The sequence below is a fragment of the Cavia porcellus genome, unplaced genomic scaffold, assembly GCF_034190915.1.
Source record: "Cavia porcellus strain 051 isolate PalLab524CR breed Dunkin Hartley unplaced genomic scaffold, mCavPor4.1 scaffold_11, whole genome shotgun sequence".
Lineage (NCBI taxonomy): Eukaryota > Metazoa > Chordata > Mammalia > Rodentia > Caviidae > Cavia > Cavia porcellus.
This window is the reverse complement of record NW_026947494.1, coordinates 8029154-8053375: the sequence shown is the minus strand read 5'-3', so window position 1 is coordinate 8053375 and position 24222 is coordinate 8029154. Positions and strand designations below refer to the sequence as shown.

The 24222-nt window shown below is 49.7% G+C and overlaps 1 protein-coding gene across 2 annotated transcripts in view; it reads left to right on the top strand.

Moving 5' to 3' along the window:
- The first annotated feature begins 5917 nt into the window (after nt 1–5917).
- The window catches only part of Dap (death associated protein), a 40428-nt gene continuing 22123 nt past the window's right edge, over nt 5918–24222 (top strand). Inside the window, exons 1-3 of one of the 2 annotated variants that reach the window (XM_063257970.1) lie at nt 5918–6142; nt 15657–15753; nt 21733–24154. In XM_063257970.1, coding sequence (XP_063114040.1) covers nt 6088–6142; nt 15657–15753; nt 21733–21835 — 255 coding nt within the window. In that variant the 5' untranslated portion in view covers nt 5918–6087 and the 3' untranslated portion in view covers nt 21836–24154. Of the gene's footprint in view, nt 6143–15656; nt 15754–21732; nt 24155–24222 lie in introns of those variants that run through there. The other variant, XM_003466706.5, reaches the window with a different exon arrangement.

Here is a 24222-nt window from a genome sequence, read left to right as displayed (position 1 = left end):
TGGGCAGCTGTGTTCCACCACGTACACTCGTGATGCACCGTCTCACTGCAACAAGACCCATCAATCAGGGAATAAAGCCTCCAAAATCATGAAGAGTAGATGAATTAATGAGATCGCCATACTTGCAAGGAAATATCTCCACCCAAAGTGACTGCATAGCTCAGCACAAAACAAACAAAAACAACACAAATACGAGAAGACAAGGCAGCCAAATGCATTCCAAACTCCCAACTCCCCTCAGCCAACCTGTGGGCCAGTGATGGGAGGAAAGCAAAAGCACATGTAGCTGAATTATTTAAAATAACAGGGGATTTAAAAAAACAAATCAGTGAGGTGCTCAGCAGGCTCACAGAAAATATAACCACCAGGTAATAGAGGCTTTCAGGGAGCTTATCAAAGACACTAACAAAAAATTAGCTGAGATAAACAAAATGATATTTAGCAAAGAACAAGTCCACAGAAAGGTTCCAAACAGACATGCAGGTTAAAAACTAAACTGAAAGTACGGGCAGCAGAAGTGACTCATGGGAGGGTAGATTATCAGCAGGAGTAGACAGGGATGCTTTTAAAGACCAGTAACTCAGACACATTAAAAACAGGAGAACATAAATTGGATTCAACAGCTGCTAGACGAGGCAAAGAGTAAGGTCAATCGGAATAAGTAAAAAAAAGACACAAGAAACACAAATGGCATAAAAAACCCATTTACAGGAATAGCAGAAAACTTTCCAAATATTGGGAAAGAATTAAACATACTGATGAGGCATAGAGAATGATCAGAAGCTACAATCAAAAGAGAGCCTCCTACATCACATCACAGTCAAAATAAAGAAGTCCAACACAGGAACAGAGTCAGAAAGAAAGACAGACAGAGTCAGAGACAGAGACGGAGACGGAGACAGAGACAGAGACAGAGACAGAGACAGAGACAGAGAGAGAAGAAAAAAGAAAGAAAAAGAGAAATATTCCTGAATTCTACAAGAACTTTTGGGAAGAGACCTGACACCAATACTCCTCAAACACCTTAATGAAATAAAAAAGGGAAGGTTTACACCCAAAGTCATTCCTGGAAGAAAATACTACCTTGATTCCAATACCAGAGAAAGATCCCACCTAAAAAGGGAACTACAGGCCAAACTCTTTAATGAACATTGACACAAAAAAAATCCTTAACAAAATACTGGCAAAAAGAATGCAACAAATCATCAAAAACAATACCCATCATGACCAAGTAGGATACACTCAGGGATGCAATGATGGTTGAACCTATATAAATCAATAAATGTAATGCATCACATAAACACAAGCAGTGACAAAAATCACATAATCACCTCAATTCATACAGAAAAAGAAAGGAAAAAAAGACAGAAGAATATAGGTATAGAAGAACCTTTTCTCAATTTGATAAAAAAAAAATTATGACAAACCAACAGATGGGGCAAGGCTGAAAGACTCCCCTCTAAAATCAGGAACACGACAAGGAGGTTCACTTCACCATTACTGTTAGTATAATGCTCAAAACATTAGCCAGAATAATCAAGCAAGAGAAACAAACATGTACTGGAAAGGAAAAAGTAAAACTGTCATTATTTGCAGATGACATGATCTACATAGAAGACCAAAAAAATTCCGGCAAAAATGCCTATAAATAATTACCAAATTCAGGAGTATAGCAGGGTACAAGGTCAACACACACCACTAGTACATTTATACACCAACAATAAACTCACCAAGAGACAAATTAAGGAAATGAAACCTCTCACAATAGTATCAAGAAAAAGGAAATACGTAGGACCTAACCAAGGAAGTAAAAGGCTTCTACACCGAAACCTGCAATACTCTGTAAAGAGATTGACTGGAAAGATATCTTGCTTTTGGACAGACAGAACCAATATAGTCAAAATGGCCATACTTTCAAAACTGATATACAGATTTAACACAACCCCAATCAAAATACCAACAGCATTCTTCACAGGACTAGAGAAAACAATTTGGAAATACACATAGAACCAAGAGAGACCTAAATAGTAAAAGCAATGCTGGACAACTAGAGCAAGGCAGGAGGAATCACAATTCTTGACTGCAAAGCTACAGTGATTAAAAACAGCAGAAAACAGACATGTGGATCAATGGACAGAACAGCAAATTTAGAACAAACTTAGCATAATTTGCTACCTGTTCTTGATCAAAGTGCCAAAAAATTAAACTGTAGGAAAGATAAGTCTCTTTAATTAATGGTGCTGGAAAAACTGGCTATAAATATGTAGAAAATTGAATCAACTCATATTTCTCACCATGCACTAGACTAAAATCGAAATAGATGGAACAGGTAAATACTAAAATAGAAACACTTAATCTGCTGGAAGATTAAGTAGGTAAAATTCTTGGAGACAAAGGTGTAGGCAAGGACTTTCTGGACAAACCTCAACTGCACAAGAAGTAACGTCAAGAATCAACAAGTGGGATTATATCAAATTTAAAAGCTTCTGGACAGTAAAGAAAGAGAGACAGTCTACAGAATGAGAAAAGCCCTTTGCCAGCTATTCTTCAGATAGAGGACTAATATCTAGAACATAAAAGGAATTCAGTATAATTAGACCCACCTAAATTAAAAGAAAAAGATGAGCAACTTAAAAGATACTTCTCTGAAGAAGAAATAGAAACAGTCAGCAAATGCATGAAAAAACGTTCAGCATCTCTGGCCATTAGAGAAATGAAAATTAAAAGATCACTAAGATTCTATCGTGCTCCAGAAAGAATGGTTATCATCAAGAAATCAGGTACCAACAAATTCTTATGAGGCTGCAGAGGAAAAAGAAGCCCTCCTTTATCATCAGTAGGAAGGTAACAGTACAATCATTAAGGAAATCAGTATGGAGACATCTCAAAAAATTAAAAATACAAATTCCATTCAACTAAGCTGTTCTCCTAGGTATCCTCAATAGTTTTGGTTTTTTTTTTTTTGTCTTTTTCCTTTTTATCGGTACCAGGGATCGAACTCATGACTGCCTGCTTGCAAGGCAGACGCTTATGCCGCTGAGCTAGATCCCCAGCCCCTAATAGTTTTAATCACCATATTATAGTGCTCACATTTATAGTAACACATGTTACTATAGTAACCCATGGCCACGTTTATAGTAACATAATTCACAACAGCTGAATCTTGGAAGTGACCCATATGTCCATCCACAGGTGAATGGATGGAGAAAATGTGCTATTTATACACAGTGGACTATTTACTGCTTGCCTACAAAAGATAAACTTCAGCCATTTGTAGGAAAATGGATACACCTTGAGACCATAATCTTAATTGAAACAAATCACACACAAACTTAAACATTTTATGTTTATTTTATATGAGAAATCAAAAATATACAGAGCAAAATAAAAGACAGATAATGGGGGGGGGGTAAAGGGAAGTCAGGAAAGTACGGAAAAAATGAAGCCAAAAGCAAAGGATGGGAAAGAGGATGTAAAAGAATTAAGATGCGTTAGATACACAAATAACGCCATGTAATGAATACAATCAGTATGTACTGCAAACATATACTAACACAAACAATACTGTACATGCAATACTGTTTGCAACACAAACAATACTGTACACAAACAATACTGTACAAGTTCATCACTTCCTTAAACAACATTTCCCTCAACAGGAATGCTATTGAGTAGGTGGATTACTCCACACTGGATTCTGTTCCAAATGGGAAGCTACTTGCAGGTAGACGGGTGAAACTGGATTTGAACGTGTGAAACTGGACATATTGTTACATTAGGTTGTCCCAGTAAGTGTACTCCTGGAACACAGGTCAGGGGCAAAGGAAAGTGCTCTCACAGGTCAGGCCAGTTTGGTGGTACGTGGGCCACCAGAATCTGAGTGGCCCTGCTCCTTCCTCAGAAAGCGCCTGCCCATAACCCAGCATTTGCTAACAAAGCTCTTTGCTTTTGAATCTATTGAATCTAGATGCCAGAGTGTATGCTTACAACTTTGAGTACTACAAAGGGAAAAAAATGTTGCCAATTAAATAGTGATACAGTGTTTTTTAGCAACCTAAAGTATTTCTTAGAAACTGTTTAAACTTAAGATAATCAGGGTCTTTTTTCCTCGTATTTCAGCAAGTGTTAGTGATGTAGCGTTTCTTAAAAGGTACTCTAGGACTGAGATATATCTTGATGGTAGAGTGCTTGCCTCACATGCAAGATTCATGTTCAATACCCAGTCTGGGGAAAAAGAATTCTCCACTAGATTTCAAGATTTTCTTCTACACTGTTGATTCCTGGCCTGTAAATTTTTGTGTGAATGCAAGACAATGAAAATTGCGTCATTACTGCTGCTTGGCCAACAGCTATTAGTGGTACTGCAATATGTGAGTGGGGTGCAAGATCAATGTACACAGTAGTATGTGCATTTCCAGATGTACCCCAATGCTGAGAGATTTGGGTAGTGCTCACTTTGCGACATCCATGCATATGCAGTGGGATATATAAACCTGGAACTCAATCAAGAGATCAAGGATAAACAGGTTTGTAGAACTGGCATTTGTAAGCAAATGGATTAAACTCATGGGCCTGCACATGGTCACCTGTTGTGATCTGAATATATCCTCCAAAGTTCGTAAGTGGAAAACCGAATTCTCAATGCAAGAGTGATGGGAGAGGGGGTTCTAATAAAAGATGATAAGGTTATGGCCTTCTTGAACAGACTGATGTTGCTACTGAAGAAATGAGTTAGCTTGAGAGTGGATTTCATACCAAGGTAAAGTTCAGCTCTCTCTTGGTCCCTTCCTTGTTCTCACCGTCTTCCCGCCTTCCACCCTGGGATGACACAGCGCCAAGGCCCAAACCAGATGCCAGCATCATGCCCTTGCATTTCCCAGTCTGCAGAATTCTAAGCCACCTAAACCCTTTTTCTTTATAAATTGCCCACTTGCAGCTATTTCCATAGCACCAGAAACCCGACTAAGACACTGTCTTAACAAAGTCTAGGGAAGAGAGCCAATGCTGAGCCTTAGAATAAATATTTAGAAATCTAGAAGAGAAGCCAGCCAAGCCAACTGAGTGAACAACCTTGGTGGCCCAGACTGGACGTCATCCCCAAAGCTAAAGAGGAGGAGGACGGCCAGCTACCTCATACACCGCTGGCCAGGTCACACAAGAGGCGCGCGTCAAAAGCCACTGATTTCAGCAGCAAGGAGGTCATCAGAGACCTCGACCAAAAGGACTGCGAGTGGCTGTGGCCAGCACAGAGGGAGCTGGCTGCAGAGCAGACAGGCTGGAGTGGGAGAAGGGATGAGGTGTCCAACCCCTTGGAGCAGCCGAGAGCGGCGGCCAGTGGCGCCAGCCCTTCCGAGGCCGTGGAACCTGAATGCAGGACGGTTCCGGAGGGAACCACGGCTGCGAAACGACTCGCAGCGTAAGAGCAAACGGTGGTTCTGGCCGGAAGCCAGGGCCACGGCGGCGGCAGCCTGCAGGGCGCAGGCTCTCCACGCTTCAGCCTCTCCTGCGCACCTCTCTCCCGCCGTCCCGTCGCCCAGCTGGTGCCCTCAGAGCCGCACACCAGGGGCGCCGCAGGGCCGGGCACTTGGCAGGCGGCCCCTTTGTTGCGGAGACCCCCTCAGTTTCCCGGGGACTCTGCACCGTGCGGCTCAGCATCCCACCGCCTCCCCCACCTATCTAGCAGCTTTCATTGAGCGGTTTCTATAAGGAAGCACTATTCTTATTCCGGGACCGGTTTAACTTCTGTGACGATATCCCGCCATCAGCCCGGGCCCGGCTCTTTCTACCCCTAGACACTAGGGCCCTGCGCTCCCCACTCATCTCGCCACAATTTCCGACGTGGCACAGACCATTGCGCATGCTCCGTAGGGCGCGCGCCCGAGACCGCCGTTATTGCGTCAGCGCGCACAGCGTGTGTGGGCGGGGCGCGCCACGTCGGTGCCTGGCGCTCACGCCCCTGCCCGGCGGCGGGGTTGATGTACCCGCGCGGCGCGCGCCTCACTCGCTTCCTCATAGGCGCGCTCCCGCCCCGGAGCCGCCGCCCCAGCCCCAGATCAAGCTCCAGTCCCTTGGAAGCCCGGTGTCACCATGTCTTCGCCTCCCGAAGGGAAAGTAGAGACTAAAGCTGGACACCCGCCCGCCGGTACTGACTCTTTCCGCTTTCTCGGGGGCGCCGGGCGGGTAGGGCCCGGGTACAGGGTCGGGGTCCGGGCGCCCTGGTGCGCATGCGCGGGCGCCCCGGCCTGCGAAGGCCGCCCCGAACCTGCGACCGGCTGCACCCTGCGGGCCCGCGCTGCGAGCACACGCTCCACACGCCCGCGCCTGGGGGCTGCACGCGGAGGGGGCGGCCAGAGCCGCGGGCGATCTGAGCGCAGTTTCGCTGGTTATTTATTCACTGCGAACGTGCAGATGCAGGAAAAGAAAAAATTAAAGGGCAGTGTTTTTCATATGATGATCGCACTTTACACGAAAGAGCCAAAGAAGCGCAAATCATTCTTAAGCGCAGTCTCTCAGTATGACTTCTTTCACCACCTCTTTCCTGTCCAGCTTTTGTTCAAAAGTCCTTAAAAGAAAAACAGCAAATCCTAAACTTCTGAGCCAAGGAAGTTAGGCCCGGGAACGGGCCGTCTTTTTTGGACAATAGGAACTGAAGCAACCTTCTGTTCGTGCCCACAGTTCACACCGGTCGGTTTCCATCGCTGCTGTCTTTCCGGAAGCCACTTGTCTCTTTGGAAGGACAGTGGTGAGTGGCCCGAATGCTTCGGGCCCCAGAAACTAAGTCCCATCAGGGTGCGAGGGCCTTTTAGGGCCATCGTTACACACATCAATGCTAAAAACTCAGTCTTCTGGTACTGGAAGCTTAAAGGAACTCTTTTATGCCATAGAGTGCGGTGATCTCAGACCTTTGCCTCTCCCCTTCCCCACAGGGCACGCACTATCTGCCTTAGCAGGGAATTTGAGCGATTCTTTAAATAGGCTACATTCCAAGATAGAAATAAGATGTTTCTCAACAGCAACAAAAGTTAACCAGCAGTGGGGTGGAAAAATGCCTGACTTAAGAGGCAGAGGTGTAGAAAGTGGCCCGCTGTAACGGGAAGGGATTGGGGAGCTTTGGTGTTGCATTGGTTTAAAAAAAAAAAAAAAAAAAAGGAGGCTGGGGTGTAACTCGGAGGTAGAGGACTGGAGAAACCAGCACCAAAAAGAAAACAAAAGCAAAAACACCCTCATCAGAATCTCCGTTCAGGATAATTGACCTTTCCTTCCTGCAGCCGGGGTTTCTGTCTGCTCCGCAGGCCGATGAGGTGGTTGATGTGTTTCTGTTGGAACAATTCCAAGTCATGGTGGCAGTGAGTAGGTTGCATATGGAGACATATGCGTAGGGAGACTTTTTTAAGATCAGAGGTATAAACTGTACCTATTAAGTCCTTGGGGGAAATTTCCTGCGGGATTCTGATTGAGTTGTGAGCAGCTAAGTTTTTGAATTTACAAATTAAAGGGCTTATCTCTGCCTATGGAGAGAGGAGGCCGCTTGTTTGCATTGATTGACTCGGGGCTTGGGCCCAGGTTTTGAGGCCCACTACTGCCCTTTTCTGAGACTGATTTCCTCATCTGTGAAGCAGGAGGCCGCCTCCATCCTCCTCTAGGCGGTGGGAGGAGGGACTGCCTGTGCTGCTGGGAAGCTGGGACTCTCACTCTGTCGCCTGCAGCTGTCCCCCTTCTTCAGGATCGAAGCCCTGGGGCAGGTCATCCACTGGTAAACTCAGCAACTCCAAGCCAGGTCCCCTAGTCTGGGGACCCCAAATTTAGCAGGTGGGCTGAGGGGAGCTGTTGCTGCTACTTGGCGGTGTCGCAGGCCCCTTAGAGACATGATCCGAGCTGAAGGAAGGGGCGGGGCCCCGGGTGAAGGTGCCTGACTGCTGCGGTATTACACTCTCCACAGGGCGTGTCTCCCGTGCACACCCATCTGCAGAGGCCCCTGCGTGCACACATTTTCCTCAGAAAGTGCACAGTGTTATCGTTTACTCTGGCATTGTCAGAGAATAGACTTTTAGAGTCAACATTAGGCCAAAAAAAAAAAAAATGCAGCTTGCTGTTACAAAGGGTAACCATCAAGGGTAACTAAGAGCACAGTTCATAGATTGAAATAACTGCCTTATAAACTTTGGGAACACTTTAATTAAGTGACTAAATTGTTTAACAGACGTGTGTTTAAATCTTCAGTCCGAAATAATAAAAAATTCTTCCACAGCGACTCTCTTGCTGTTCTTTTGTGTTTTCTCTTTACTGCTCTCAGAACCCCATCCCTTCTCCTCCTGTATCCCCGTGGTACCCCCCCTTCTCCCTCTCTCCGTGCCTGCCTTTCCTCTTCGTGCTTCCCCAGTTGGGTCAAATGCATGTCTTCATCTACAGTGCCTGGCACAAGTAAACTCAGTAAGTAGCTCCAGATGGTGCTTCTTTTTCTACGCGTCACCGCTGTGCCACTGCTGCACGGCGAGCTGGGCCCGCAGGCTTGATCTCAGAGCCCTCTGCAGCCTGGAGTGACGGTACAAGGGTTGGTTGCCTTGGCCCATTTAGGCGAAACAGTCACGAAATCTGTTGAGTGGAACAGCGTGTCCACACACTTCTAAGAACCTGACACTTTCCTTATGGTAAGGGCACTGAGGACAGTGCCATCCACAGCTGTAGTGAGCCCAGCCTGGGCAACTTAGCAAGACCCTGTCTCGATAAAAGGACAGAACATGTAGCTGCAGAGGCCTGGGGTTTGATTCCCAATGCTACAACAAGACCCTGCCACTGCTCTCCAATGCAGAATACTTTGGAGAAGGGAGGCGAAACCATGTGTGATGAGAATGACTACAAAGCTACATGAGCAGACAGAATTAGTGGAGGCTTCCTGCTTTATCTAACAGCAGTAATAACATCCCACAGCCTGTACAAGGCACACTATTGCTCCTCTCTGCCAGACCTTGGCTTTGCCAGTGGTGTGGATGAACTCTGTAGATGCACGTTGCTGGCCCTGTTCTTACGCATCCCCATTTCCCAGGGGAGCCCGAACCCTGTGTCAGTAAAGTCTCCTAAATCACTGTTGTGTTTTGCTAACTTAATGTCAATTTTCTGCAAAAAGTAGACAACGTTCGTATGGATCTGAGTCAAATGAAAATAATGAGCATGATTGTACCGAAACTGAAGTGGGAGATACAGACCATTTTGCTTCTAGTAATTCAGTTCTGTTGCATGAATCAAACTGGCATTGAGGCTGCATTTAAAAGGTTACAGGTGATGACTCTCCCTGAATTATCTTCCTGCAGGTAGGTCTTCAGGTGGTCCAGGCGGCTGTGCTGCTAGAATTGGAAGGCCGATCTGTGTTTTGCTGTATGTAGCTCCCCCTCTCAGGCTCCCTACACAGGCTCCCCATGTGTGCGTCGTCAGCCCTGGTCAGAGGTCACAGGCACCAGGAGCAGGGACTGGATCTGCCCTTGCTATCTCCCAGCATGCACAGGACCAGCCCATTAGTCAATGACTGTGTTGTTTCAGCAGCTGCCAAGCAGTTTGCTTTCTCTGGGGTGCAGGTTCAGGAACGCATCAGGGACGTTGCTTCCACTTGTGCGCATACCAGCACACCCCTGGCGGGACCCACATGGCCAGGGGTAGATGCAGGGCTGTGTTGTGATCTCCACTACTGATGATGCTGTTGGACATCAGTACTTGGGTTCCGCAAACATTTTCTCTGCCTTGGGCTTCTTACTCTCCTCCGATTTCCCCTTGCAGGCTCCCCACCCTCAGGTGTCAGCCTCCATGAGAGACTGTTGGATTGCCCAGTGATTCCAGTCTCCTCTGTCCCCAAAGATCTGCCTCTCTTGACAGAAATAGACTGCATTCCCAGCCAGGCATGGTGACCCATTCACCTTATATGTCGCCCTCCTGCACAGCCACCCTGCAGGGTAGAACCCAGAGGCACAGCCAGCACACTGCATCCTGGGAGCTGCAGAGGCCCTCACATGCTGGGCCTCCAGCCAGCACATAGTATCCGCCTGGAGACAGATCTGGCTGTAATCCCAGCCCCCTGAGCATAGAAGCAGGAGGCTCACAGGTTCCAGCTCAGCCTAGCAGTGTAGTCAGTGAGTGAGACCGTCTCAAAATTAAATTAATACATGGAGGCCCGGGTATAGCTGAGTGCAAAGATAGGTCCTGGGTTTGGCCCCCAGTACCACAAATTAATTAAACTGGATTCAGTGGCCAAACTGTTTTGTCCCGTTCCCTTCAGGAAATTCCTCCCTCCTCTTCTCTCAGGACATGGAGGCATTCAGTTCTGTTTCCCCTTGCTCACTGCCACCGCAGGACTCTACCTGAGAGCCTTAAACATAATCCTACCTATAGCACGCTGGCGATTTTCTTCTGTTCTTCCTGCCAGAGCAGTCCTGAGGACCTCTCAGCTCCCTAGGGGGACTAGCATCCCTTGGAATAACATCTCAGCTCTTCCCAGGAGAACAAAGGCAACTGCACTTGCCAGTCATGCTTCAGCTCCTGCAGGCACCGCTTTGGGGACACCTGTGTCCTCAGCAGCCCCTCCTCCCTGCTGGACGCTGCATGCAGCTCATAGGCTCCTATGGCAGCAAGCAGCCCTGGGAAGACCTCACTGCCCACCCCTCCTCCCCAGGTTTCCCAGCCTGCTAATGTGTGTTAGCAGTACCCTGATGCTGCAGGAAGTGTGGCCAGTGACGGTCCAGAGTCTTGCCTTCCCAGAGCTCCTGGACGTGACACAGTACCTGGGATCTGTCTCCAGGCCAGTACCGTGGGTCACTGCAGTGCCCAGCTCTGTGTTGGCGGGATGGCCAGCAGGTGACTGACTGTGGCCCCAGAATGCCATGTGTGCTGCTGGGCAGGAAGGGTACACATGGGGTGGAGGGGCAGCACCTCGCCCAGCAGTGATGAGACGGAGCATACCTGGCTGTTACTCAGGCCCTGGAATTCTCCCAAAGCAAACAGAAAACTTTTAAACTAGGATTCACAGGTGAGCAAAAAGGGCTGTGCTGCGAACCACAAAGGAGACTGATCGTGAACGTCCTGGTGATGTTTGAAATGACCGAGGCATGTGGTGCTGGCTGACAGTCCTGGTGACAGTTGCATGGCCACTTGGTCCACACTGTGGTTGGCGTGCCTGTCGTGTATCTCCTCAGCTGCATATGGCTGGGTGCAGAGATGTCACACACCAGGGAGCCGAGCCCCGCAGGAGGACTCTGCAGCGATGAGTTCTGATTTGTAAAGCCTGTTCACCAGACTGTACGGCCCTGCTGGAGGCATTTCTCACATCCTCTGCTGTCCCTGGGAAGCAGGACACTGTCACTCTTTCTTCCCAGATGGAGGACACATGTGAGCACACAGGCAGAGCTGGGATTTGAACCCATCAGGCCCAATCCGGGGACCCAGGCCCTGCATAGCTCTCTTGCTAAAAGGAGATGTGACACTCTCGTGTTAATAACAACCACCACAACGAAAATCTTTCTTTTTCAGTGTTTCCTCATGAAAATACCTAGGTTCTCAAATGATTCGGCAGAGATTTCTGAAAACGTTATTCTGCCATTGTAGTTTTACGAATGGAGACATCCAGAGACACTGATGCAACCTTCACAATGAATACGGCTGTCACATTTTTTGGCAGGAGTGCAAGTTCCAATGAATCCGTCTCAGCCTTGAGTTATTGTTATTATCGCCACTTTTTATTGCTGCATTAATCACCAAACATACTGAGAGGAATTAACAGAGTGAATTGTTTTTAGCGTCTGGATTAAATGTGAGCGCTCAGGCTGGGCGACTGAGCCCTGACGCGGGGTCCTGCTTTGCCAGGGGAGTGGGTGAGCACTGTGGAGTCGCGCTGGTCTCAGACGTCACCTCGACAGTCATTATCGGTTTCCTTTGTGCTTAGGTGCTCAGCCCTTTTTACTTTTAGTCAGTTTATAAAACACATCTGTGAGTAGTAGTTTAAAAGGTGTATCTTCCAGGCAGCAAGGACTCGGAGCCCCTTTCTAAACAGGCACCGTAACCGTGCCACACCTGTGCAGCTGAAGCAGCAGACATTCGTGTCCTTGGTTCTGGACACTGGAAGCCCAAGACCAAGGTGTTGCAGGTCTGGTCTCACCTTCTGGCCTGTGTGTGGCATGTGGATGGCCACCTCCTCCCAGGGACCTCACAGAGCTATTTCTCTGTGCACGTGCATCCCTGGTGCCCTCCTTAGAAGGACACAAGTCCTATTGGAGTAGTACCTACCCTGTTTTACCTTTATGACCTCTTTACAGAACCTACCTCCAAATCCAGGCACAATCTAAACTTATAGGTGTTAGGACTTCATGTTCTGTGCCTTAGTGGGACAGTTCTAAGTCCTTCCTTTCAGCAAAAACAAACTTCTCAGAGCCCACATTTCAGGATAGAGGTAGAGAGCTATCATTGTATACTACAGAAGCAAAGACATGAAATCAGAGCATAAGACCTGGACCCACACACGGGACAGAGCGGGACCCCAGGCCCCAGCACAGGGCTGGATCCTCACAGGCCAGAGCTGGACGGAGACCATGAGGGACACAGGAGGATAGCAGCAAAGCTGGGCGGTGTCAGCCTGGGCCATAGATGTGACAGGTGTCCCCTGAGAACTTGTGAGCACAGACTTGCTTTTCCGTGAGTTGAGTTCAGGTTTGCACGGTCTGGTCTGGCAGTTCCCATTCTGAGAAAGCCATAGAAAGGGTGCCCAGGCACTGTGCACATCTGAGAGAAGTAGATGCCCCTCTGTCCAGAGGTGCCATCTGCTCCAAAGCCACAGGCCCTAGCAGTGGCCAGCACCCAATCCGAAAGCACCCAGCACAAGAGTGAGAATCAGCAGACAAATCGCAGGATTAGACCCACAGGGACCTCCAGGATCAAGTGATGAACACAGCTGTAGGCAGCTGTGCCTAATGACTGTCAAATATAGAGAAGGATGGGAAATAAAGAGAGGGAAGAGGAGGACCCCGTCAAATAAAGTCCTGTTGAATCAGACAAAAACAGATGCTCTAGAATCAGAAAGTGATTAGAAAGTCAGTTAACTGTTGTACAAAGCAGGTTTGAGGGAGGATCACTGCACAGGACCCTATTTCTTTCAAAGTAGACTCCACTCTCCATTAAAAGAGGGGAGGCAGAGAGAGATGTGGTTCCAGCCTCGGCCCACCTTGTGCGGTCTAAACACAAGTGATTCTGTGCTGGCTCCCTGCGCTGCCCTGTCTGAGAGCCACGAGGACACTGCTGGGTCTGAGAAGCCAGCTCTCTCTTCCTGAAGTCAGGGACTGGCAGCGTCACCCTAGGGGCTGGGATCAGGGCTGTGCAGTGCCAGAGACTCTGTGGCTCTCCCGAGGGTGGAGGAGGGACAAAGGAACCCAGCACCTCAGTCTGAGGAGATTTGGCCCTTTTCTGCGGATGCAGCAGGGTGCTGATGACCCCTGTTAACTTAGAGTCACAGCTGTGCTTTAAAGGAAGCAAGAAATTAGTTTATTCCAAGCCAAATATGAGTGGCCATGGCCTAGGGACATAGACTCAAGTGACCGAGGATGGCGTATCCCTCAAAAGAGGTGCTACATGGGCTGCTGTAGCCACAGGACAAAGAAAGTCACAAATGTAGGTGATGTGCACGGGGGTGGGGCGGCAGAGATGGGGCTTCCGCCCGGGCAGGAGATCTTTCCAGCCATCTTAGCTACAGGGCTGCCCCGTTCAGCAGTGCAGGCTGAGAGTTTTACCCAAGCCCTGAGAACATTAGGTCAGCTTCAGCACTGAACGTAAGTGGCTGTTAAAGGGACTAACAGCCCAGATGATAAATTCAGCTCCTGTCTGCCAACATTTCATGTTCCACAGTTAGGATGCTTTACTCCGCCGATGTCAGGCAACAGGATCTATAACAGGGATACAGCTTCTCAGAGATCCAGTGCTACATGAAGCCAGACTTCTGGATGTGGGGTCAGCACCTCCATTCTATTCCCCAGAACACTGTGATGCTGAAAGATAATAACCAGAGTCACCGACAGAAGAAAAGCTGCAGTCGCACGTGTTTGGGGAGAGTGCAAGCTCTGTGAAGCTGCACGGTGCAGGGTGGCACACTGAAGGCCCAGAGAATCTCTCTTGGGGAAACACTGGGTTTTGTGGTGCTGGGTCCTGCACTTGTCAGACCCTAGAAGCCTAGTGCCTGCCCACTCCATGCAAAATCGTATTACATGTTAGTTATTAGCATAGTGCAAATCACCACAATGAGCTGCCAGTTCACACCCACCAGGGTGGCCACAGTGGGAAAGATAGAGAACAGCAGTGTGGGCTCCACACAGCGGTGAGTACGCCAGGGCTGCCACGGCTTTGGAAAGCAGGCTGGTGAGCCCGTCAGATAAACAGGTCCTGGGTCCCCAGCCATTCCATCCCAAGGTCCAGGTCCAAGAAGATGGGGAAGTGGGCCGCAGGAAGATGATCAGACCATGCCCTAAGTTATCTGTTTCATTGTTTCAAAAGTATTTCAAGATAGGCACTAATTTATTTCATTTTACTACTAGTTTCTCTTTGTTCGGGGAAGAGAAAGTTTTGGCTTTTTGTTTTGTTTCTTCTTTGTCTGTAACTGGTACTCCAAGTGACTTTTGGCCATTCTTTTAAGATTGTGATACACAGTATGTTAACTTTTGTTATTCTCTAATTATTTTGTTACAAATTTTGAGTTTTCCTTAATACAAGCAAAAAGTGCTTTTTATAGTATTGATATCTACTTGTATTTCACTAAAAGCAAATGAAAACATATGCCCAGTCTTATTAATAATATTAGAACGGTATTATTCATGACAGCCAAAAAGCGGACATAGCCACCATGGACCTCACGCCTGACGAGTGAGCAGGATGTGGCGTATCCACGCTGTGGGGGACATTTGCACTCAGAAGGGTGCAGGTCTGAACTGCGCTGCCACACAGACGGACCCTGAAAACGGGCCAGTGAGCAGAGCAGACAGCCCCAGAGGACTGGAGGCCAGCAGCCGGTCAGGGGTAGATGGGAATGAAAGCTCGCAGGCCTGGGTGTCTGCTGCTTGCAGTATGGTCATTACTAGGGGCTGTGTAACTCCAAATACACTCGAAACCACTATTCTACATAGTCTAAGTGAGTGAATCGTATTAAGTCAATCCCAACAAAGCTATTTCTGAAGGGGAATTAACAACTGTCAACAGCACAGTAGCTGTCCTGGGTCCCCCAGTACCCCATCACTCCATCTAAAGCATCACTATTGTCTGAGGAGATAAAGTGCCACAGGGCAAGGTTTGAGTGGCTCCTATCAGCTCAAGAAGGTGTGCAGATCCTAAGCAAGCAGCCACTTGGCTGGTCTGTGCCCCAGTGACACTGCTGTTCTTACAAAGTACTTGAAAGGTGACCAAAGAGGGACCCAAACACCCCGGCAAGGTTCTATACGAAGATTCTGCGGGAAAGATGGTGGTGAGCACCATGCCCTATTGAATCTGCTCCACCCTGGCCTTGGCCCCATGCCTGGTCAGCAATGCTGGCCATCCCCGGGCTCTAGAGGCTGCCCATGGCGGTGGGCAGGCCACACCACAACAAGCCCGAGGCAGGCAGCTCTGCTCCCGCTCTAACCCGAGCCCTTCTGCTTGCCTTGCAGTGAAGGCTGGCGGGATGCGGATCGTGCAGAAACACCCGCACACCGGAGACGCTAGAGAGGAGCGGGACAAGGAGGACCAGGAGTGGGAAAGCCCCAGGTGGGTGAGTCTGGTGACTGAGCAGACTTTGCTAACACCATTGTTATGTTAAACATTAACAGGTGTCCTCTGCCCTGTGCTTCTGATAACTAGGCCACATGGTGTGTTTCCTTTCCCAGTGGGTGGGGGTGGTTGTACCAGGCAGGCAGCAGCATGGAAAGTATACCCCTCTTCCATGCAGGTGCAGAGGAGGTGCCTGCGGGCCACAGGCACAGTGGCCGGTGGCCTGGCTCAGCCTAGGCTTCCCAGTTCTGCAAGCAGGGCCCAAGGCCACCCTAAAGCAGCTCACCATGCCCTCCCTGGCTTCTGGTAGGCCACAGCCCCCAGCAACCCTCTTCCCACCAGCCAGGCCACCAGAGTGGAGGACGTGGCAAATTCTCCCAGGTCCCACTCAGGGGACCCCTGAGACCCCAGCTGAGTCTCAGCCCCTGCACAGCCAGGCAGAGGACTTGTGCCAGGCAATCCAGAGGGAGCCAGGCGGCCCGTGAGAGTGACCACACACCCTGGAGTGGCACCTCTGCCCTGTCCTCCTGGGTCTGGGGCCCTCTCTGTTCACCCCGCTGTCCAACAACTGTGTTCCTTGGACATTTTGGTCTCAGCTCTTTTGAGGGGCTTGGCCTGCGCCGTGTGTGACTTTGTCATACACTGTGTGAATGTGCCCACAGAGAGGATCAGGAGCCTTTCATTCTCTGTGCCTTGCCTCCAGGCCATCCCTCAGCAGTGGAGGAGAGGAGGGCACAGGAGGAAACAGGCTTTATTTCAGGCATGAGGAGCAGCCATGAGGTTTGGCTCGTTCCTGTCTGTAGCCTGAGGAGTTGGTGGCCCTGTCCCCAGCTTACACACGAGGAACCAGGGTCCTGCGAGGCCAAATGTTTGCCTTCATCGTCTCCTTCCCTGGAGATGCAGTAGGGACTGAAGTGCAGCTCTGCTGGCTCCAACAGAGGGTCCACCCTGCCCCAGAGCCCTTGCCCACAGGAGGCCCCAGGTGGCTGCTCGGGTGCCCCTGCCCTGCAGCTCCTGGATCAGCCCTGAAGGGGAGAGTAACATTTTGGGGGAAGTTTCTGAGTAATTACTGCCCGTTTTAAATCTTGAGGTAGCAGCATCAGGAACGTCTGGCCGCAGTTCTGGTTTTATTTGTCTTACTTTTGTGTTATCTGATGCTGGGGATTGAACTCAGGACCTCGTGCCTGCTAAGAAAATTCTCCAGTTCCATTTCTCACAGGCTGCTTTTGCAGGGACCTCGGTACCTGGCAGGTCTGCAGTCCTGGATCTGAAAGCCTTGGGGTGCTGCTTATTTCAGGATTCAGGAAGCAGGGCTCTTAGAAGAACCACACAGACTCCAGCAGAGTGAGGCAGAGGCCATCCCAGCCAGCAGCAGCAGAGCTGGCTGCTGTCATAATCTGCCTGTGTATGTGTGTGTATGGTCAGGGGGACCCAGGCGTGTGCCTCTGTTCAGGCCGAGTGCTACCTGCAGGCAGACAGGTTTGGGTCCTCGGAACGCCCTTGAATTCCAAAGAACATGCGAGCACAAGGACCTTCAGCAGTTTCCTCCGCCAGGAGCCTAAGTGTCCTTGCCTTCCTCATCTCCTGCTGCTGCCCAGGAAGGCAGGCAGAGGACAGAAGCAAAAGCCTTGCTGGATTAAAGTCCTGGGCTGTGGCTTTACTGCGTGTTGGTGGAGGGAGGGACCGTCAGCTGCTCCCTGCCTGAGGCGGTGTCCAGAATATGAGCCATGACAGAGCCTTCACCTGTTCAGAGATCTGGGCAGGGGCCGGCGAAGCATTTTGGTTGTGGAGCACTTGCCTGGCATGTACAGGGCTCTGAGTCTGGTCCCCAGCACTGGCAAAAATGAAGACTCAGAGAAAGAGAGCGAGAACTGTTGATTAGACTGTTAGTTTTCTTTCTGCAAATTTTTCCAGGAGACAGAATACAGCATTTCAGAAGATGAGCAATTTAAATCACTATGCCTGAGGATGCATGGTGCGAGAGAAAAGATCAAGGACCCGGCACTTTCTGTTTTAGCATTGTTTTAACTGAAATTTTTGCTCTGTATCTGTGAATACCCAAATATTTTGAAGCAAGCCAGCTACCGCGCGTTAATAGGAGGGAAGGGGCTTGTTGTTCTCCTCGTTGTTGCTGTGATTGTTGCCAGCCACTAAGCTGCTGTGCCAGGCTCCTTACGGATGTGTTGCCTTGTCCTCTGGTTAAGCCAGGTGACACTGAAGGTGTAGAGTGGGAGGAGCTGTGTGTGTTCGAGGCCCTGAGCTTCACGAGCGAAAGTTGTGGGAGTCTTCTGGTCACAAACAAAACAACCTGGTTCCTGCTCTGGTCGTTACTTTTTCTCTGTAATCAGTGCTTGCTTTTGCAGTGAAAAGGGAAGGAAGCCACCAGAGATGAGTCGGTGAATTGGGGCCTGTGACTCTACCCCTCCCCCAGCGCCGGCCTGATCCCCCCTGCAGAGGCTGCCTGGTCCACCACACCCTCCCGGGTGGCTGTTGGGTAATCGAATAATCGCTGTCAGTAGTAATCATCGCCGGTTCCCAAGAAGGCAGTGTGGCTACCTTACCGCCAGGGGCGCTTCCACCTCCGCTCACTCACATGAACCTCAGGATTGTATTTCAGAGTCATGTCTTTATTCCAGGTTACTATTTCCTGTTCAGTGGCTCGCAGATTCAAGTGATTTTCTGGGTCACTCAGTAGATAAGTGGGAGAGCCCTGGCACCTACATCCAGACTCCGCTTCCTTGGCTTGGAGGCTGCGCCTACCAGCTGGCTCCTGTCCTGTTCTGGACCCCTACTGATCACTGATGCTTTGGTGCTGGCGCGCTCCTCACACAGACGGTTGAAGCAGGCTTAGGGAGGTGATCCAGCCTGCTGGCAGCCTGGTCGGTGTTCAGCCCAGAGTTTGTCCCAACTTGGAAGCCTAAGCCCATGGTGTGTTGTAGGCGCCCCTATTTGACATAGACCGCAATCTAGATCCTTCTATAATCAAAACCTACAGGCTTAGAGGTTGCCACAACCTTACCTGCGCTTCTCAAACCCATAATCCTGCCCTTCTGCAGCCTCGCCATCAGGAAATGGGCTAGTTACTAGTTCAGGACAGGACCCCAGGGATTGCATTGGGTTTGATTTGCATTTGGAAAGGCCGAGTTGTTTGCAGAATTTAGAAAACATGTCATTACCCACCTTGGAAATGTCCTATGGCAAGTGACTTGATCATCCACATTACCCCAATCACAACATTTTGAATTTTTGATGTTTTGACTCAAGTATTCTCCAACTATAACAATAAGTGCATGCTGTCAGTGGCCAATCTTTTCCAGACTCTTCTCTGCTTTCCCCCATCATGATTACTGAAGCCTGGTTCACCGAGTCCTCTCGGGTGGCTTTCTTTCCTGTTCCCTGCAAAATCAAGCACCGATTATAAAGCACGTAACAACCAGCACACGAAAGGGGTTATGCTGTGACCAGAAGAAATCCCACAACTTTCCCTAGTAATTATTTTTCTCACTTGCTCTAATCTTATAATTTTCAAGAGATTTAGAAATAATTTCTTATGCCACCTCATTTTTTGAGATGCTACAGTAAAAAGATTGCAACCAAAAGGTGAAAACATTGCCCCAGAATTTCCATCAGGCCGAGTTCTAGTTCTCCGAGTCTTCACGTGGGGGAAGAGACGGCGGCTCTGTGGTGCCAGCTGATGCTTCCTGAGTGGCCGCTGGCTCCTGTCCCGGAAGTGACCTGGTGGAGGGAAGCAGTTTCCTGAGAGCCTGAGGTGACGTACCCAGTGTCGTAGTGCAGTGGAGGACCTGCAGGCATGGAACCGACCTGAAGAGTCACAGTTCACAGGAGGCCACAGCTGCATGTTGGGCACTTCCTAAAAATCCGGCAGGACCAGGCTTAGGCCAAGACATTACAGTGGAACGAGCGCCAGGAGGAGTCAAGTAGGAACAGATGGGTTCACCCCCAACAGGGGTCGGTAAAAATGGGCTAAATAGAAAGGATGGGACTGAGTCGCAGGGATAAAGAGGGAGCAGGCAGCTCTCTGACCTCAGCGCCCTGTATTTCCGCCTCAGGAACCCTGGTGCTGCTTAGCACAGCCAGGATGCGGGAGGGAAGGGGCTTGCATACCAACAGTAACAGATGAGCCTGCCTGTAATACAGAGGATTACTATAACTGCACTGGAGGCTGAGGGAAAAAATGCCACTGATCAATGTAACCACACTGAGGAGGGCGGCAAGTTTCCAAGTAACTCTGGAATAGCATTTTGATTGAATACTGTGAGGCTACAAAGACAAAAAAGAACTATACCTCAATACGGTATTCCAGTTAGTAAGCAGGTTTCTTGAGGGGTTTAGAGTAGCAATTCTGGAGTTGTTCAGTAGGACTGAAAAATTAGCAAAATATTATGGGTCAGGGGAAGTAAGTTTCTTGCTGCCAAAAAAAGAGTTTACAAATTCCAAAGAGGGCTGGGCATGATGACACATGTCTGTAATCCCAGCACTGTGGAAGCTGAGGCAGGCAGAGCGTTGTGAGTTCAAGACCAGATTGGACTACAAAGTGAGCTCAAGTCCAGCCTAAACTGCATAGTGAAACCCTGTCTCAAAAAGACCAAGAAAAAATAATCCAAAAGAGGCAAGGTTGAGGTGAACTTTGTACTATTGGATGGGAATTAAAGGGCTCTGTAAGAACCAATGGTTTTAGGTGAATGGAGGGATGGGTGGCTGGACAGGGAGGCATACATGCACATATGTACACGCAGAAGCAAAGGTAGGCGGATGGTCAGTGTACATACACACACCGCCTACCTTTGCCCACTGAGAGGGCCCACAAGAGGGCCCACAAGAACAGAGCGCTCCAATCAGAGGAACAGGGTTCCTTGGAGAAGTGGCTGATTCCAGAACAAGGAAAAACACTAGATGAGCCTGGAAATCAGAAAGTGCTAGAACATAAAGAAGTGCTCCCAAAAGGATGTGGTCACAGCAGCCACTTGGGAGCCCACCCACCCCGCAATGGTCTCCTCATGGCCAAAGTTGGAACAACTTTTACAAAACAATTGATGACTGCATTGAGCTAGTACTGATCCAGTAAAAATATCCGCAATTCCGTGGCATAAGGAGTTAAGTTTTCTCTGCTGAAGAATTCCAATTCATCAGTGCATAAGGAGGGAGGGCAGCGGTGTGTCACTAGTCTCAGGAAGCACAGGAATTAGGCAGGAAGATCCATCAGTGGGAGGCGGGATTTGTGGATAAAAGCTCAAGGATGACCAGGATATTTGCATAGTCTCGAAGTATCTTCCCCAAATACCACAAACCTTATTACTGGAAGAATACTGTGTTAGTTTCCTGGGATGCTGCTATGCTTTAGCTCTAAAATGTACCCCAAAAGTCTCACTGCTCTGAGGTGGGGCATGCAGAAGGAGATTGAATGGACGATTTCATAGCAACGTGAGCTGTTAGGGAGTGGAGCCCAGGTGGAGGAGATAGGTCCCCAGGAGAGGGCTTTGAGGGGTTTAGCTTTCCTCAGGCTCTTAGCATCCTCCTGCCTGTGGGCTGCCATGAGGCAAGCATCGTTCCTCCACTGGGCCCTTCCACCGCATCTGGCACCCACCTGCCATGAACTGAACCCCCTAGAACCACGGCCCAAAGTAAGCTGTGCGTGGCAGGTCTGCTGTCCCCGCATCATGGAGCTGACTATCCCAGCTGCCGGGCAGCCTACGGTGTGGAGTGCATGGCCTGCCCATCCGTGGGGCTGCATGACTGCCGTAGCGGTGGTGGCAGGCGTGTCCCATGTCTCCTGAGCTTCTGGTGACTTCATGAGCAGCTCTTCTGCCTTTGCCCATGCATCCCTCTTTGTCTGCTTCCACCTGAGGTCTCCCTGCAGTTTCGTCTCTTGTCTGCATGTCTGCCCCTGATCTTCATTTCCTTCACTGGACTGGAGCTGGTCGGATGTTCACCTCTGCAAATACCCTCTTTCCACAGGAGGTCACACTACTGTCCTGGAGGACTGGATTTCAACACAGCCTTCTTGGGAGACACAAATGAACCCATAACAGATGCGAAACTGATTCGTGGCAATGCTTAATGATACAGTACCGTTAGCTGTTAAGAAATAGAAATTTAAGAAGTCTGAGGTTAAAAGACCTATGCTGTGTACCAGCGTAAGTCCTGTGGCCAGCGTGCTCAGGGATTTTTGTCTCTGGGCTGTGTTCTAAGTGCCTGATCTTTAGTGATTCTGGGTGGTGAACCCTGTCAGCATCACACACAGGACCCGCTGCCCTCTTACTCCAGGCTGTTGCCAGCTGCCTTTCAAGCATGTATCCTTTTCCCCAGGATGTATGTGGAGGTTTCAGTGAGGCGGAGGTACCTCGAGCCAGCCAGAGACCAAGTCCAGTGTGACATGGCAGCCCCAGCTCCTGGCATGTGGCGGACCGCAGAGCCCTGTCCTGACCAAAGGCAGAGTCTCCGCGTACTCGGTGCCTGTGTGACAGGCAGCATCCCCAGGAAGGGACCTGCCTGCAGCCTGAGGAGCCTCTGCAAAAAGCCATAGGGAGGCAGAGCGAGATCCTGAGGACACGAGGCATTCAAGGTTGAACAGCCCATCTTCCAGGGAAGGAAAATGGGGAAGAGCCCAGTTGCTGTGGAGCAGCAGCTCTTCCTGTCAGGGTCGCCCATGCGAGACTTGTAGCTCAGCATCCTCAGTCTGCAGCAGCGTGGCACTGATGAAGCGCTGCAGTTTGCAGTCCAGCTAGGGGGCACGGAAGGCATCGCATGGCTGCTGGTCACTGGGGCATGAGGAGGTGGACAGGGCTGGGACAGAACCCCACATTCCTAGCTCGTTCCCAAGGGAGCTGGCAGTGTCAGCTACACGCTAAGTACCTGAGAGGTGGCATCCACGAGAGGCCACGCTGGGACTCTGTTGTCTCCTCCAGCCTTCTCTGTGGCTCTGCAAAGGCTCATCGCCACCTTGTCCCATGGGCAGGACACCCAGCAGGCCACCTCCTCTGGGCAGTAGGGGGCTGGGTGGTCGCAGGAGCAGAATTGTGCTGACTTGCAGTTCTGCAAGCTGAACATTCAAGGTCAGAGCATGAGCAGGGATGCGCCCCTGTGCAGGTGCTGGGATGGCTCCAGGCCTCTGCTGGCTTCTCAGAGCGTCTCGGGGGTCCTCCTGTGGCATCTGCCTGTGCACGCTTGTGTGACCAAACTGCGCCTTTGAAGAAGAGTGTGTTCCTGTAGGGTGAGGGGCTTACCCTGCTTCAGTGCGCCCTTTCCTTAACTAATGACTTCCACAACAACCTTGGCCCCGGATAGGGGCTGGGGGCGGGATGCCAGAGTCTGTTCTCCCAGGCAGGGCACAGTTCCACAGCTGGCATCAACCCCTGGTGCCTCCTGATGGGCAGTGCTGGCTCTCTGGGTCAGCCGTGAGGCCCGTACTGTATGGCAGACGAGCCCCTTCCTCCTGTGCCCACTTGCTGCCCACTGCACTGGGTACCAGGTGGGAGGTTCTCTGCCAGGGTTGCAACTCCAACCTGTAAGTGAGCACTCATCAGTGCAAAAGAATGTTTTCTGAATTTCCCCACTGTGTGCATGTTCAAACTGCGCAGGTGAACTTAGGAAGCGCATAGGAAACGGAGGCTGGGAGACAGCAGTCTTTCAGTTGGGGCCAGCCCTTGCAGCTCTGTGCTTATCATTAGCTAATATCTCAAGGTCCCAATACCCTTGAGGTGGAGTTTCTCATTAGTGATGCAGGATGCGAATCTACATTTCTAACGACCTTGTGAGTAATTTCAGGATGCGCGCAGGGCGGGGCGAGCTTGTCAAATCTGATTAGATTGTGGTGTTTGTAATGTTGTTGTTAATGAGTAGGCGCTAAGAGTCTCCTTTCCATTCCTATGCTTGTATTTGGATTAACTGCAGCCTCCCGGGTATTTCTCATATGAATTTTCTTAAACCCCTTGTCCATTTTGTAGACTCCGGGTTAAATTCATCCTCACTACATCCCCACACAGTTCTGGGCACTTGGGATACATCAGGGACCAAGCTAGGGAACTTAATTCATTACCCGCCCCCCAGCCGAGCACGGTGTTGTCTGTGGTGCAAGCCCCTGAAGAAGGGAAGGGAAGAGCGTCTGTGGTCAGGGACCCTAGTCCTTCCTGGGGAGCCCTCAGGACCACGGGACAGGGTGAGGGACTGTCGGCCTGCAGACCCCCAAAACAGCCTAATGAGATAGATAATGGCAGAATCTCATTTGTATTTGCTCTCTCTTTAGATTAAAAAAGTAAATAGAACAGTTTTTTTTTTGTTTTTCTTACTCTTTAGCTCATCTTTCTGACTGAATGATACCCCTAACCACAAGGGACTGCCCAGTTTTGTTGCTGGTAGAAATTAAACATTTCTTCTAAAACCCACGCGTGTGTGTATTTTAGTCTGATCTATAGCGGTGCGGCTATGAGCATTTTAAGCAGATTTGTC